The 12,127-nt window shown below is 41.4% G+C and overlaps 1 protein-coding gene across 1 annotated transcript; it reads left to right on the forward strand.

Moving 5' to 3' along the window:
- The first annotated feature begins 662 nt into the window (after positions 1-662).
- On the forward strand, positions 663-8,533 carry AGR2 (anterior gradient 2, protein disulphide isomerase family member). Its single transcript, XM_054020381.1, has 8 exons — positions 663-762; positions 2,516-2,656; positions 3,018-3,081; positions 3,323-3,375; positions 3,910-3,983; positions 4,436-4,499; positions 7,222-7,305; positions 8,210-8,533. Exons 2-8 carry the CDS (start codon positions 2,524-2,526, stop codon positions 8,257-8,259), a joined length of 522 nt encoding a protein of 173 aa, XP_053876356.1. The 5' UTR covers positions 663-762; positions 2,516-2,523; the 3' UTR covers positions 8,260-8,533.
- The last annotated feature ends 3,594 nt before the right edge of the window (positions 8,534-12,127 follow it).

A 12,127-nucleotide genomic window follows, 5' to 3' on the forward strand; every position in this document is an offset into this window, starting at 1 on the left:
TTGCACGTATATCAAATATAAAATCATGGATTTTTATGGCATAATTAAAATAAATATAGAATTACTTTGTTACATAGGACATGAATCAGAGCTATATTTAAAATAGCAGATTTTAAACTGTGTTTGTTTTTAAGGTTCCCAAATAATGTGATGGTTTACAGAGTCTGTATAGCTGCCAACTAGAATAAGTTTCATTGTAAATGTTCCTATTTGATTTAGGTTTAAAAAACCAAAAAAATCAATGCTCTGCCTTAGACTACAGCATGCACAGTAAATGATCTCTTAATTACCACAGTGATGGAAACCTAAAGTTCTGAATCATCATTTTGACTTTCTCAAAGGAAGAAAAGAACCCTGCTGCAGGCTAAAACTTCCATCCAATCACACAAAGACAAATCAGCCTTCAGGCAAATCAGGAATCTTGATTTAAGCTTACCTGGACTTGGCTGTTTGCCCACATTTTAAAATACCTTTTAAAAATCACCCAAAAAGCCATATAAGTGTCTCTGTATTAAAATGTATTTTGCATGGGGTAATTGCTATGAAAGGGTAAAATTATTTGATTAAAAAATTAACCCTGAATGTAATTTTCTTTGAAAAAATAGAAAGGTTAGCTCACAGGGTGTAGTATTCAAATACCTAACTTGTGGGTGGAGTTGAGGTGTGCCAAGGTGCATAAATAGGTATTACTGAGACTTTGCCGTTCAGACTGAAACTTGGAACACTTGCCCAGCTCCTCTGACAAGTGGGAGGATAAACAAGGTAAGGCTATGAGCTCTTGCTTAGAAATGCACCTGTTAGAATCCAGTGAGCTTTGGACTCAAATTACTTATTACTGTAGCAGGTGAGAAATGGAAAGGGAAGAAAGAGGCAACTTAAAGTATATAGCTTGCCATAAAGGGGACAGGTGGAATAATACTGTCTCTTCAATTAAAAGAACCAGAAACTTTATTTTCCCCTTGGAGCTTACCATGGCAATATCTAGCTTTGTACAGATGATGCTTTAAGGAGTAGGTTTAATGCTGGTTGGTCATTGCTTTCAATTCTGTATCAGCTAGCAAGCTGAGATTTGTTTGCTCTTTGATTTCCTGTTTGACCAGTCCCGTCCCGTCCCCCCCCCCCTTTTTTTTTTTTTTTAAAGCAATATTTCCTACATAATGATCTAACTAAACTGTCTCATCTGCTCTGAATCTCCACTGGGCTTCCTAATGAAGCTTTACTAGATTTCCTCCCCTCTCAGGAGACTTTTTTTTTCTCTCTAATCTAAACATCAGCCTATTTCCAAAAAACATTTCTTGTTGCTTTTTCTATGCTGTTGAGGCCATGACTGAGCAGAGAGCCAGAGTCTATTGGGCATTAGACCAGCAAAGGGTGATTTACCAGACATTCTAACTCCTCTTAACAAGCCCCCGTCATGGGGTTTCCCCCAAAGCCCTGGAAAGAGGCAGCCTCACCATGCTTTCACTTTTGCAGCCTGCATTTAAAATATACCTGCTGAAGCTCATGCATCCATTTTGATTTTCCTATGTATGTTCTGGAATACCTATCTGTTTATCTTAAGTTTTCTGTAGTACACCTCCCCATGCTATCCTAGCACTCAGATGAGAATTTACAGAGCAGATTTGAATCTCACAGAGTAAGAGTACTAAGTCTTGGTAGGATTATTTAAAAGATCAAGGAACTTTTGATCAAACTTTCCAGGCTCCATCCTCACTCCCTGAGTCAGGCTCAGGAAGAGATTTCAGTAGTAAAGCATCCCTTACACTGATACATTGCATTTTGAAAGAAATCCTCTGTTCTAATTTGTGTTCAAACCCTGGCTCTGTTACTCTGAGATCCCTGAGGTAAGTAACTTTGCCCCTCTGTACCTCAGTTTCTCTGTCTGAGAAATGGAGTAAGCCCTTCTAAACTGACCTCCCTCACATGGATGTTGGGAGATACTTTGTCTCTCTCATTTATAAAAAATTCATTACCACAGTAATTAGGTAAGTGAGGTGATATCTTTTATTGGATCAACTTCTGTTATAAATGTTTTATAATATCTAAGACACTTATTCATATTTGCAAGTGCCTTTAGACCATTAAATAATGGTACTATAGAAGTTATCTAATTGTTGAATCTCATTTGTCTTATTAAGTGAATTCAATGTATGTAAAGCCACCATCAAGAAAAACAGAAAGAACTAGCATCAGAGAGAGTATCTAGGATGACTGCATTGAGATGGGACGGGCATATTTTAAAGTGGCCGCAAGTAACTTTTAAAGATTTTGGGAGATGATAGATTGATTTATTAATAATTTGTTTGCTAAAGAAACTTTACTACTTATTCATTACATCCTTGAACATGCAAACTAGCAAGAGTGGTTAATTATAGCCGTGACTCAGGCCAGCTTCATATTTGTTACTGAGCCATTTATACACTGAAGCCTCATGTACTGTATGATCCTGATGAGCAATTTCCTAGTTGGCATTCTGAGAAACTGCCAGAATTCTAAGGGTTTGTTATCTTTTCAGCACTAGCCATGGAGAAGAGTTGTATATCTGTGTTCCTGCTGCTTGTTGCTGTCTCTTATGCTCTGGCTAAGAACGATGGCAAAAGGGATACAAAAGAAGTAAAAGAGACCAAACCAAAACTGCCTCAAACTCTCTCCAGAGGTAAAAACTTGGTTCATTCTCCCAATCCTAGCTCCATGAAAGTCTGTCACCCCTCAATCTGCTACCGTTCAATCCTATTACATTTTTAAATAGCTGTCTGGCCTGCAGTCCCTCTCCTTTCACCTGCCTATATATTCACAAATATTTTTTTTTCCTCTGGCCTCTAAATATACTGCCCCCCCCCCCCCCAGTACGTTTTCCCCCAGAAGAGATTTCATCTTCATTCAATTACAATACCCTTTTTGGCAGCATATTCTCTCAAAGTACTTCTTAGTATCCTTTACTTCATATTTCAAGCCTAGATATAATCTTCTCATTGCTAACAACTTTTTAAAGGTAATTGTATGTCATTTTTCTTTAGGGTGGGGTGATAATCTTATCTGGACTCAGACCTATGAAGAAGCGTTGTTCAGAGCCAAGACCGGGTAAAACAACATTTTTTTTTTTTTTTTTTTTTTCTATCCTGGCCACAGGTTTCAATGGCGCCATCTAGTGTTATCTGATTTACCCGATGCCTTTGGCATTAGGGAAAGAACTCTGACAACCGTCAGAAATCTGTGCTTTCGTTAATTGTCCTTTACAGTCTGAGATGATCTCCCTCATCAGCAGTGGCTTTAAGGTTGTCAATAAGGAGAGTCTAAAATGAGGTGTCTTCTTCCATTTCAGCAACAAGCCCCTGATGATTATCCACCATTTAGAGGACTGCCCACACAGTCAAGGTAACATTGCTCTGAACATAAAGTCATCTTATTTTCTACCTTATGAACTCAAATACTGCTAAAATACAACCGTGCTCTCTAATTCAGTGGCATACTCCACTCACTTCAGTAGAGTTCTCTGTGGGCATCAAGGTCCATCTGAAGGATCAGGACCTGACACGCAAACTAGACTTGTCTGAGTTGGACTGAAAGGCAGAACTAAAATAATGTGGTGGGTTTGGATAAAATTCAAATCCAAATCTCCCAGAAATTTGAAGGAGTTTGAATTTGGAGGAGGGAGGGGAACAGACTTATGCCATTTCTATTTGTTACTTCAGCTCTGTTCTAGATATCACGCACACACAGGCTTAAAACTCTCCATTTTAATTCTTTCAGCTGGACATGCTAAAATCTCCTAACTTTGGAGAGCCCACAAATCATATCGGAATCTTTTCCTATATCATTTCTTGGCAAATGTGTGTGATTTCCCCTCTTTCCCCAAGTTTGTATTTTATTTATTATTTGTAACAATTGTTTACCATTTATTAATTGTAGCACTGAAGAAAGTATTTGCTGAACACAAAGAAATACAGAAATTGGCTGAAAAGTTTGTTCTTCTGAATCTTGTTGTAAGTTCTCCAGTTACATTTTATCAAAGCTTAAAATTTCAACTAGCTCTACTCATGACAGTGGTTGGAAGCAGTAAACATATATCATTAATTATGGCTTCTTTGACTAAGGCAAATATTGTGCATCAGTTTAACCAGATATGACTAGAACTGTCTGGTGCTACAACGGGATAGATTTAACGATAAATACAGTATATTCTATAGCTATTACAAGAAGATATACACTACAGTATAAGATTTATTTAAAATAAATAAAAACATTGTTAAATATGACATCTGCAGTTTTACCATGTTCTTTGGTTAGTGTATTTCTCAAACTTTAAAACTTCAAACTACATGTTCAGTTTTATAGCCAAGAAATTATCAAGTAGAAAGAAAATGTTCTGTTTGTGCTTTTTATACAACATGATCTGCAGCAATCTTGACTTAGAACCTTATCACTTTTGTTCCAGTATGAAACAACTGACAAACATCTTTCACCTGATGGCCAGTATGTCCCTAGAGTTCTGTTTATAGGTGAGTACTGTTGGTTTTAATGACACAGCCTCCAAGGAAGATATCCATTTTGAAGCCATAGAGGCTGGGTCCCCCAGCATGATGCAAACAAGGAACGCTCTGCATTGTTAACAGGGGTTAATACCAAGAGAAGAATAGAATCTTTCATTTTGTTTTGCTGGAACAAATGTGACAAAACAAAACTGGAATTAGGCAGCAGTGTGTGAGTCTTATTTGGGCTGCGGGGGAAGGCTTATGTAGTAATAAATATATTTTAATAATAATAATCTCCCTCCCTAACCTCAAAAGGGCCTTTGCCGGTTCTGGGATGGGCTTGCATGTGGATCATGTTGAGACAATTTATTTCTTTCTGTTGACCAAAGTAAGGGGGCTAAAGGACCATGTGTCTCTTCATAACTATTAATATTTGTAACAATGCACATCAGGGTAATTCAAGTATCATGTCATGAAGTGGTGTAAATTGGGCAACTGCACTATTCAGAACTGAATTTCCCTGATCGTGTTTCAGAAACACTGGGGTTTTATTCATGTCATTTAGAAAACATGAAGTATCAGCTATTGGAACAACATACTCCATCTTCCTATATGTACATATGCAGCAAGTAAAGGTATAGACTTTTTAAGAACATAAGAACGGCCATACTGGGTCAGATCAATGGTCCATTTAGCCCAGTATCCTGTCACCCAACAGTGGCTGGTGCCAGATGCTTCAAAGGGAAAGAACAGAACAGGGTAATTTAGCAAATTATTCATCCTCTGTCATCCTATCCCAGCTTCTAGCAGTCAGAGGTTCAGAGACATCCAGAGCATGGGGATGCATCCCTGACCATCTTGGCTAATAGCCATGAACTTCTCTAATTCCTGTTTGAACCCAGTTATACTTTTGACCTTCTCAACACCCCCTGGCAAAAAGTTCCACGGGTTGACTATGTATTGTGTGAAGAAGTACTTCCTTATGTATGTTTTAATTGCTGCTGCCTATTAATTTAATTGGGTGCCTCTGGTTCTTGTGTTATGTGAAGGAGTAAATAACACTTCCTTATTCACTTTCTCTATACCATTCATGATTTTATAGACCTCTATCATATCCCTCCTTAGTCATCTCTTTTCTAAGGTGAAGAGTCCATCTTTGTAATCTCTTCTCAGATGGAAGTTTTTTTTTTTTTTTTTTTCCATATCCCTAATCATTTTTGTTGCCCTTCTCCGTACTTTTTTTTCCAATTCTAATACATATACTTTTGCAATGGGGGACCAAAACTGTACACAGTATTCGAGGTGTGAGCATACCATGGATTTATACAGTGGAAGGACAGAGAATATCCTATCTACCCCTTTCCTAATAGTGCCTATATTAACTTTTTTGATTTGCCACTGCACATTAAGCAGATGTTTCCACAGAACTATCCATGATGACACCAAGATCTTTCTTGAGTAGTAACACTAATTTAGACCCCCATCAATTTCTATATATAGTTGTTTGTTTTCCAATGAGCATTACTTTGCACTTATTGAATTTCTTGTGCCATTTTGTTGCCCAGTCACCCAATTTTTGAGATTCCTTTGTAATTCTTAATAGCAAGCTCTGGACGCCATCTTAAGAAATTTTGTATCATGGGAAAACTTTGCCACCTCACTATTTAACCCTTTTTCCAGGTCACTTATGAATACATTGAACATTACAGGTCCCAGGACAGATCCTTGAGGGACCCCACTATTTACCTCTTTCCACTGTGAAAACTGATCATTTATTCCTATATTTTATCCAGTTACTGATCCATGAGAGGACCTTCCCTCTTATCCCATGGATGCCTACTTTACTTAAGAGCCTTTGGTGAAGGACCTTGTTAAAGGCTTTCTGAAAGTCCAAGTACACTATATCCACTGGATCACCCTTGTCTGCATCTTTGAACCTCCCCTCAAAGAATTCTAATAGATTGGTGGGGCATGATTTCCCTTTACAAAAGTCATAGAAGATTAGAGTTGGAAGAGACCTCAGGAGATCATCTAGTCCAACCCCCTTCTCAAAGCAGGACCTACACCTACTAAATCATCCCCAACATACTGATACTTCTGTTCTTTACTATAGTTTCAACCAATTTGCCTGGTACAAGCCAGTAAGCTTAACTTTAGTAATTGAATGGATCACCTCTGTAACTGTGTTCATTTTGTTTTTTGAATTGACACTGCATTAGATCTGTGCCAATCAACTGGTGCAGAGGCTGATTTAAATGATTGCAAAACTACTACCTGTGGTCTGTAATCTTTGTCATATTTGAGTTGCTTCAGAATTCTTGGGTGAATACCATCTGGTCCTAATGACATTACTGTTTAACTTATCAATTTGTTCCAAAAGCTCCTCTATAGAGACCTCAAGCTGGGTCAGTTCCTCAGCTCTGTCACCTAAAAAGAATGGCTCTAGTGTAGAAATCTCCCTCAGACCCTCTGTAGTGAAGTCCAATGCAAAGTATTCGTTTAGCTTCTCTGCAATGGCCTTATCTTCCTTGAGTGCTCTGTTAGCACCTCAGTAGTGCAGTGGCTCCACTGATTTGGCAGACTTCCTACTTCTGATGTACTCAAAAAAGAAAACAAAATTTGCTGTTTAGTTTTTGTCTCTTCTTGTTGCTCTTCAAATTCTTTTTTGACCTGCTTAGCTATACTGTGTATATATTGTAGACTATTTTAAAATTAATGTCTGCCACTGCTTTTCCTTTCCTCTTTCCAGATCCCTCCCTGACAGTTAGAGCAGATATTACTGGAAGATACTCAAACCGTCTCTATGCATATGAGCCTTCAGATATTTCATTGTGTAAGTATATTTCCCAACAGACGCTTGCGCATACATTTAGAACAGATGAATGTCTTCTCAAAGAGCAGTGAGAAATGCTAGACCTGTTTTACTTAATATTGGTTGAAACATGATTTAATAGCCAGACCTAATTACGTTCTTCATGACCTCTTGCTTATTTAGAGTCCAACTCTGATACCCTCACACTCAGCTGTGCCTTACCGTATGAGTAATTGCAAGGGAAATCTATAGGATCGTTTACAGTATAAAGGTGCCAGAATCAGGCTCATAAAAACTACAGCTCATTTTTCAATAGTTCATATAGAAAATGGGTTAAGATAGCAGCTTTAACAAGAAATTAAATATAAAGGGACATTTAAAATTATTTTCACATAATTGATCCTGAAAGACCAGCAGTATGGTTCTAGAGCATTAAAATTCCACCTGTTTGGAAGGAAAATAATGCATTTTTGCAGACAGCTGCATAATTCATTGGCACTCACTTTGCATGATAGGTGGAACACTGGTGCTCTAAGAGCCTTTGGGGGCCACAGGATAAGAATCCTATTAAAGTTAATGGGAGTTATTAGTATCTTGCAGCAGAAGAGGAACCCAGCATTGTAATGGAAATACACTGTGTGTGAGAGTGAGAGATTCCCTCACAGGTCAAGAGCAATTAAATTGTGTGGAATGACTGGACTCCCCCCACTCCTCTTTAGAAATCATATTAGTAGGGTAGCTTCTCCAGAAACTGTAATTTAAAACATGGTCAGGACTGTTTACAAGTCTTGGAAGAGACTGTAAAATGTATGATGGATGAAGAGTTAGTACAACAAGGGAGCTTGTAACAGCACTTTCTCTAAAGTAATTTGTCACTAGCCGTATAACTGCAGAAATGTAACAGTTCTTAATGTTCCATTTCTAGTGTATTCAAATATGCAGAAAGCTCTGAAACTGCTGAAGACTGAATTATAAGGCAGCGGAAAAGCCCATATGCAGCCAAGATGTCTGATCTTCCTGCTCTGCTCTACTCGCTGGCATCAGTGAAAACTTTTTAGGTTGATTTTAGAAATGCATAGCACTGGTTTATATGCATAACTAACTGTATGGTTTTTTGTTAACACTTTTATACTGGATGGGATTTTAAGTACTGGTTGCTTTTTAAAAAAAAGCATACAGAACACTGTATGCTTCAACTGTAAACCATGATTTTTTTTTTTTAAGAAATAAATGCATTTATGTTGTCTTACTTTATGTGGCCTTACTCAGTGTATTCAAATAGTCATCCAACATTAACAAAAGAGAGGCTGCTTTGTTATAAAAGGCTGCAAAAGAGGTTTTAACTTCCCCACTGTAACATCCAGATGCTAAAACAGATTATGACTTGAAAGTCAGGGAGGCTTCTTCATCTCTACAGTTTTAACAGCCATATAAGATTCTTATTCCTCAGGCTCCTGTTGAGTGTATTTTTCCTAGTTTAAACATTAATTTTCTTTAAAAGTTGGTGGTTGTTGTCAAGTGTATTGCAAGGATAGGGAAGAACAGCAGCAGCTCGCAATACTGATTTGACCACCTCTCTCAAATTCTAAGGAAGTTATTGTAAAATGTCTAAGATAGTAAGAGAAACAGTTCCTTGATAGTATTTGCAATAGCTTCATAGTAAATTTAATTAATACTAACCCAGAAGTTATTTCCACATCTATTACTTAAAATTAAAAAATAGTATAAAATTATACTTGTTAATGCTGAACATGAAAATTATTTACCTGTCTTCAGAAATTTTATATTAACTCTTTTAGTAAGAGGAACACCAGTCTGACAGCTGGGGCCTCTGTCAGTACAACTATGAATTCTAATTTTCATAGATTCAAGGACTGAAAGGGACCTCGAGAGGTCATTGAGTCCAGTCCCCTGCCCTCATGGCAGGACCAAATACTGTCTAGATCATCCCTGATAGACATTTATCTAACCTACTCTTAAATATCTCCAGAGACGGAGATTCCACAACCTCCCTAGGCAGTTTAGTCCAGTGTTTAACCACCCTGACCAGGGCCGGCTCTAGGTTTTTTTCTGCCCCAAGCAAAAAAACTCACTCCCAAGGCGGGTCATTCAGCAGGAATTTTGGATGTGCACAGAACACAGACAGGATTGGTTCCCATATGGTTACAAAACTGCAGTAAAGTGGAACAATTTTCAGCTTGTGTGACTGAAGGATATCTGGATGCATATAAGACTGTCCTACATAAATGAGGAAAAGTTGAGGTGCCTTTATTATTCTTTTGTTCCATTCTTTGTTTCTATGGGGAATTTGCCAATGCAATATCACTGTCTTCCTTTTAAACAAATAAAACCAAAAAAAAAAGCAATGGCTGTTGAAAATAGCAATTCCAGTCCTAATAACCACTGGGAAGCATTTCTTGCTCAATTTATTCTACTTTTTCTACAGCAAGTTACAGTGGATCAGTATACTTGATTTGAGAGAAATGAAGTAACAGCTGCCCAAATTGAGCTTGAGCACGCCTGAATTTTGAGGATGTTCAAATCTGGAAGGCAGGTGCTAGATTCCCTTTCTGAATATTAGCTAAATCTGGAAAAGAAAAATCAATTTCTGCTTCCATGGCTCAGAAACGTAAATCCTCCTACGTGCCTGGTACTGTCTCTAAAGCTGCCCAGGTCCTAGTAGAGCCTCTCCTCCTTTATTTTTCATTTTAAATTCGAGTGGGATCCACATACCACCCTTGCTAGGCTTCAGATAGAGAGGTGCACTGTCCATTTAGTCCACCCAATTCTTTCTTTGGGGGAGAGCCCAGGGCTGGGGTGGTAGGAGATGCGGGTGGGGGGAGAGTCCAGGGCTGGAGCAGCAGGGGGGTGAAGGTGGGGGCCAGAGCTGGGGCAGCAGGGGCTGTGGGTGGGGGAGAGTCCAGGGCTGGGGCAACATGGGGCTGTGGGGGGAGCCCAAGGCTGGGGTGGGGGCAGCAAAAAACCTAGAGCTGGCTCTGTCCCTACCATTCACAGCAAGCTGCAGCATGAGGTTTCAGTTCCACACGCCTTCCCCCTCCCTTTCCTGTTAATTGGGGCTGAGGGAATGCTGGGAAATGTAGTTCTTTCCCTGCTCCAGGGTCAGCCCTATAGGAAGAGAACTAACCAAGGAACTACAGCTCCCAGGGCCCCTTGTTGGTTCTCAGCTCCCATGTTGGATTCTTGCCCCCTTGCAAATTTTGCTGCCCCAAGCAACTGCTTGCTTTGCTGGTGCCTAGAGCTGGCCTTGACTCTGACAGTTAGGAACTTTTTCCTAATGTCCAACCTAAACCTCCCTTGCTGCAGTTTAAGCCCATTGCTTCTTGTGTAAGGTGAACACATTTTCTCCCTCCTCCTTATGACACCCTTTTAGATACTTGAAAACTGCTATCATGTCCCCTCTCAGTCTTCTCTTTTCCAAACTAAACTAGGGTTACCATTTTTTAAAATAACAAAAATAGGACATTCCAAGGGGGCCCCGCCCCAACTCTGCCCCCTTCCCTGCTCCGGCCCCACCCCAACTCCACCCCTTTCCCAAAGTCCTCGCCCCAACTCTGCCCCCTCCCCTGAACGCTCCGCCCCCTGCTCCTCCCTCTCCCCTGCTTCCCACGAATCAAATGTTCGTAGGAAGCCTGAAACAGGGAGACAGGCAGCAGGTAAGCTGGGGCGTGAGGAAGCGCAGCCCAGTCCGGCCCCCTGGCCGAGCGGCTCCGGCCCGGGCCCTGGGGCGCGAGCCCCAGTTCCAGCCGAGCGCGCCAGTGCCAGCCCCAGCCCGCCCCGGCCCCAGCGGTTCCAGCTCAGCTCAGGCACCAGCCCCAGCCAAGCGGCTCGGCCTGGCGGCTCGGGCCCGGCTCGGCTCGGGCCCTGGGGCGCCAGCCCAAGATCCAGTGGAGCGCACCTGCCCCAGCTGTTCCAGTTCGGCTCGGGCCCCGGGGCACTGGCTGAGCGGCTTCCGTCCCGGCGGCTTCGGCCCGGCTCGGGCACCGGCCCTGGTTCCGGCCGAGTGCGCTGGCCCCAGCCATGCGGCTCCGCCCCGCCCCGGCACCGGCGGCTCCAGCTCGGCTGGGGCACGGGCCCCAGCCCCGGCTGAGCAGCTCCGGCCCTGGCGACTCCATCTTGGATCGGGCCCCGGGGCACCGGCCCATCCGGCACTGGCCCCGTCCGAGCGGTGCCGGCCAGCGGCCAAGCACCGCCGGCCCCAGCGGCTCTGGATCCAGCCCCAACGTGGATCCAAGCCCCATGACCCCTCCCTATTTTCCCGGGCATGTCCGGCTTTTTGGAATTTCCCTCAGATGGGGATTTGACGACCAAAAAGCCGGACATGTCCGGGAAAATCTGAACGTATGGTAACCCTAACTAAACAAACCCAATTCTTTCAGCCTTCCTTCATAGGTCATGTTCTCAAGACCTTTAATCATTCTTGTTGCTCTTCTCTGGACCCTCTCCAATTTCTCCACATCGTTCTTGAAATGTGGTGCCCAGAACTGGACACAATACTCCAGTTGAGGCCTAACCAGCGCAGAGTAGAGCGGAGGAATGACTTCTCGTGTCTTGCTCACAACACACCTGTTAATACATCCCAGAATCATGTTTGCTTTTTTTGCAACAGCATCACACTGTTGACTCATATTTAGCTTGTGGTCAGCTATAACCCCTAGATCCCTTTCTGCTGTACTCCTTCCTAGACAGTCTCTTCCCATTCTGTATGTGTGATTTGTTATTAAAATTCTTGTTTCATGGAACCCCTGTATGTATCCATCATTGCTGACAAGAATTCAAGTATATATCTCCCAGACTAGATACAAGGGAGGGACATGTTAACCTT

This window comes from Malaclemys terrapin, chromosome 2 (assembly GCF_027887155.1).
Source record: "Malaclemys terrapin pileata isolate rMalTer1 chromosome 2, rMalTer1.hap1, whole genome shotgun sequence".
Lineage (NCBI taxonomy): Eukaryota > Metazoa > Chordata > Testudines > Emydidae > Malaclemys > Malaclemys terrapin.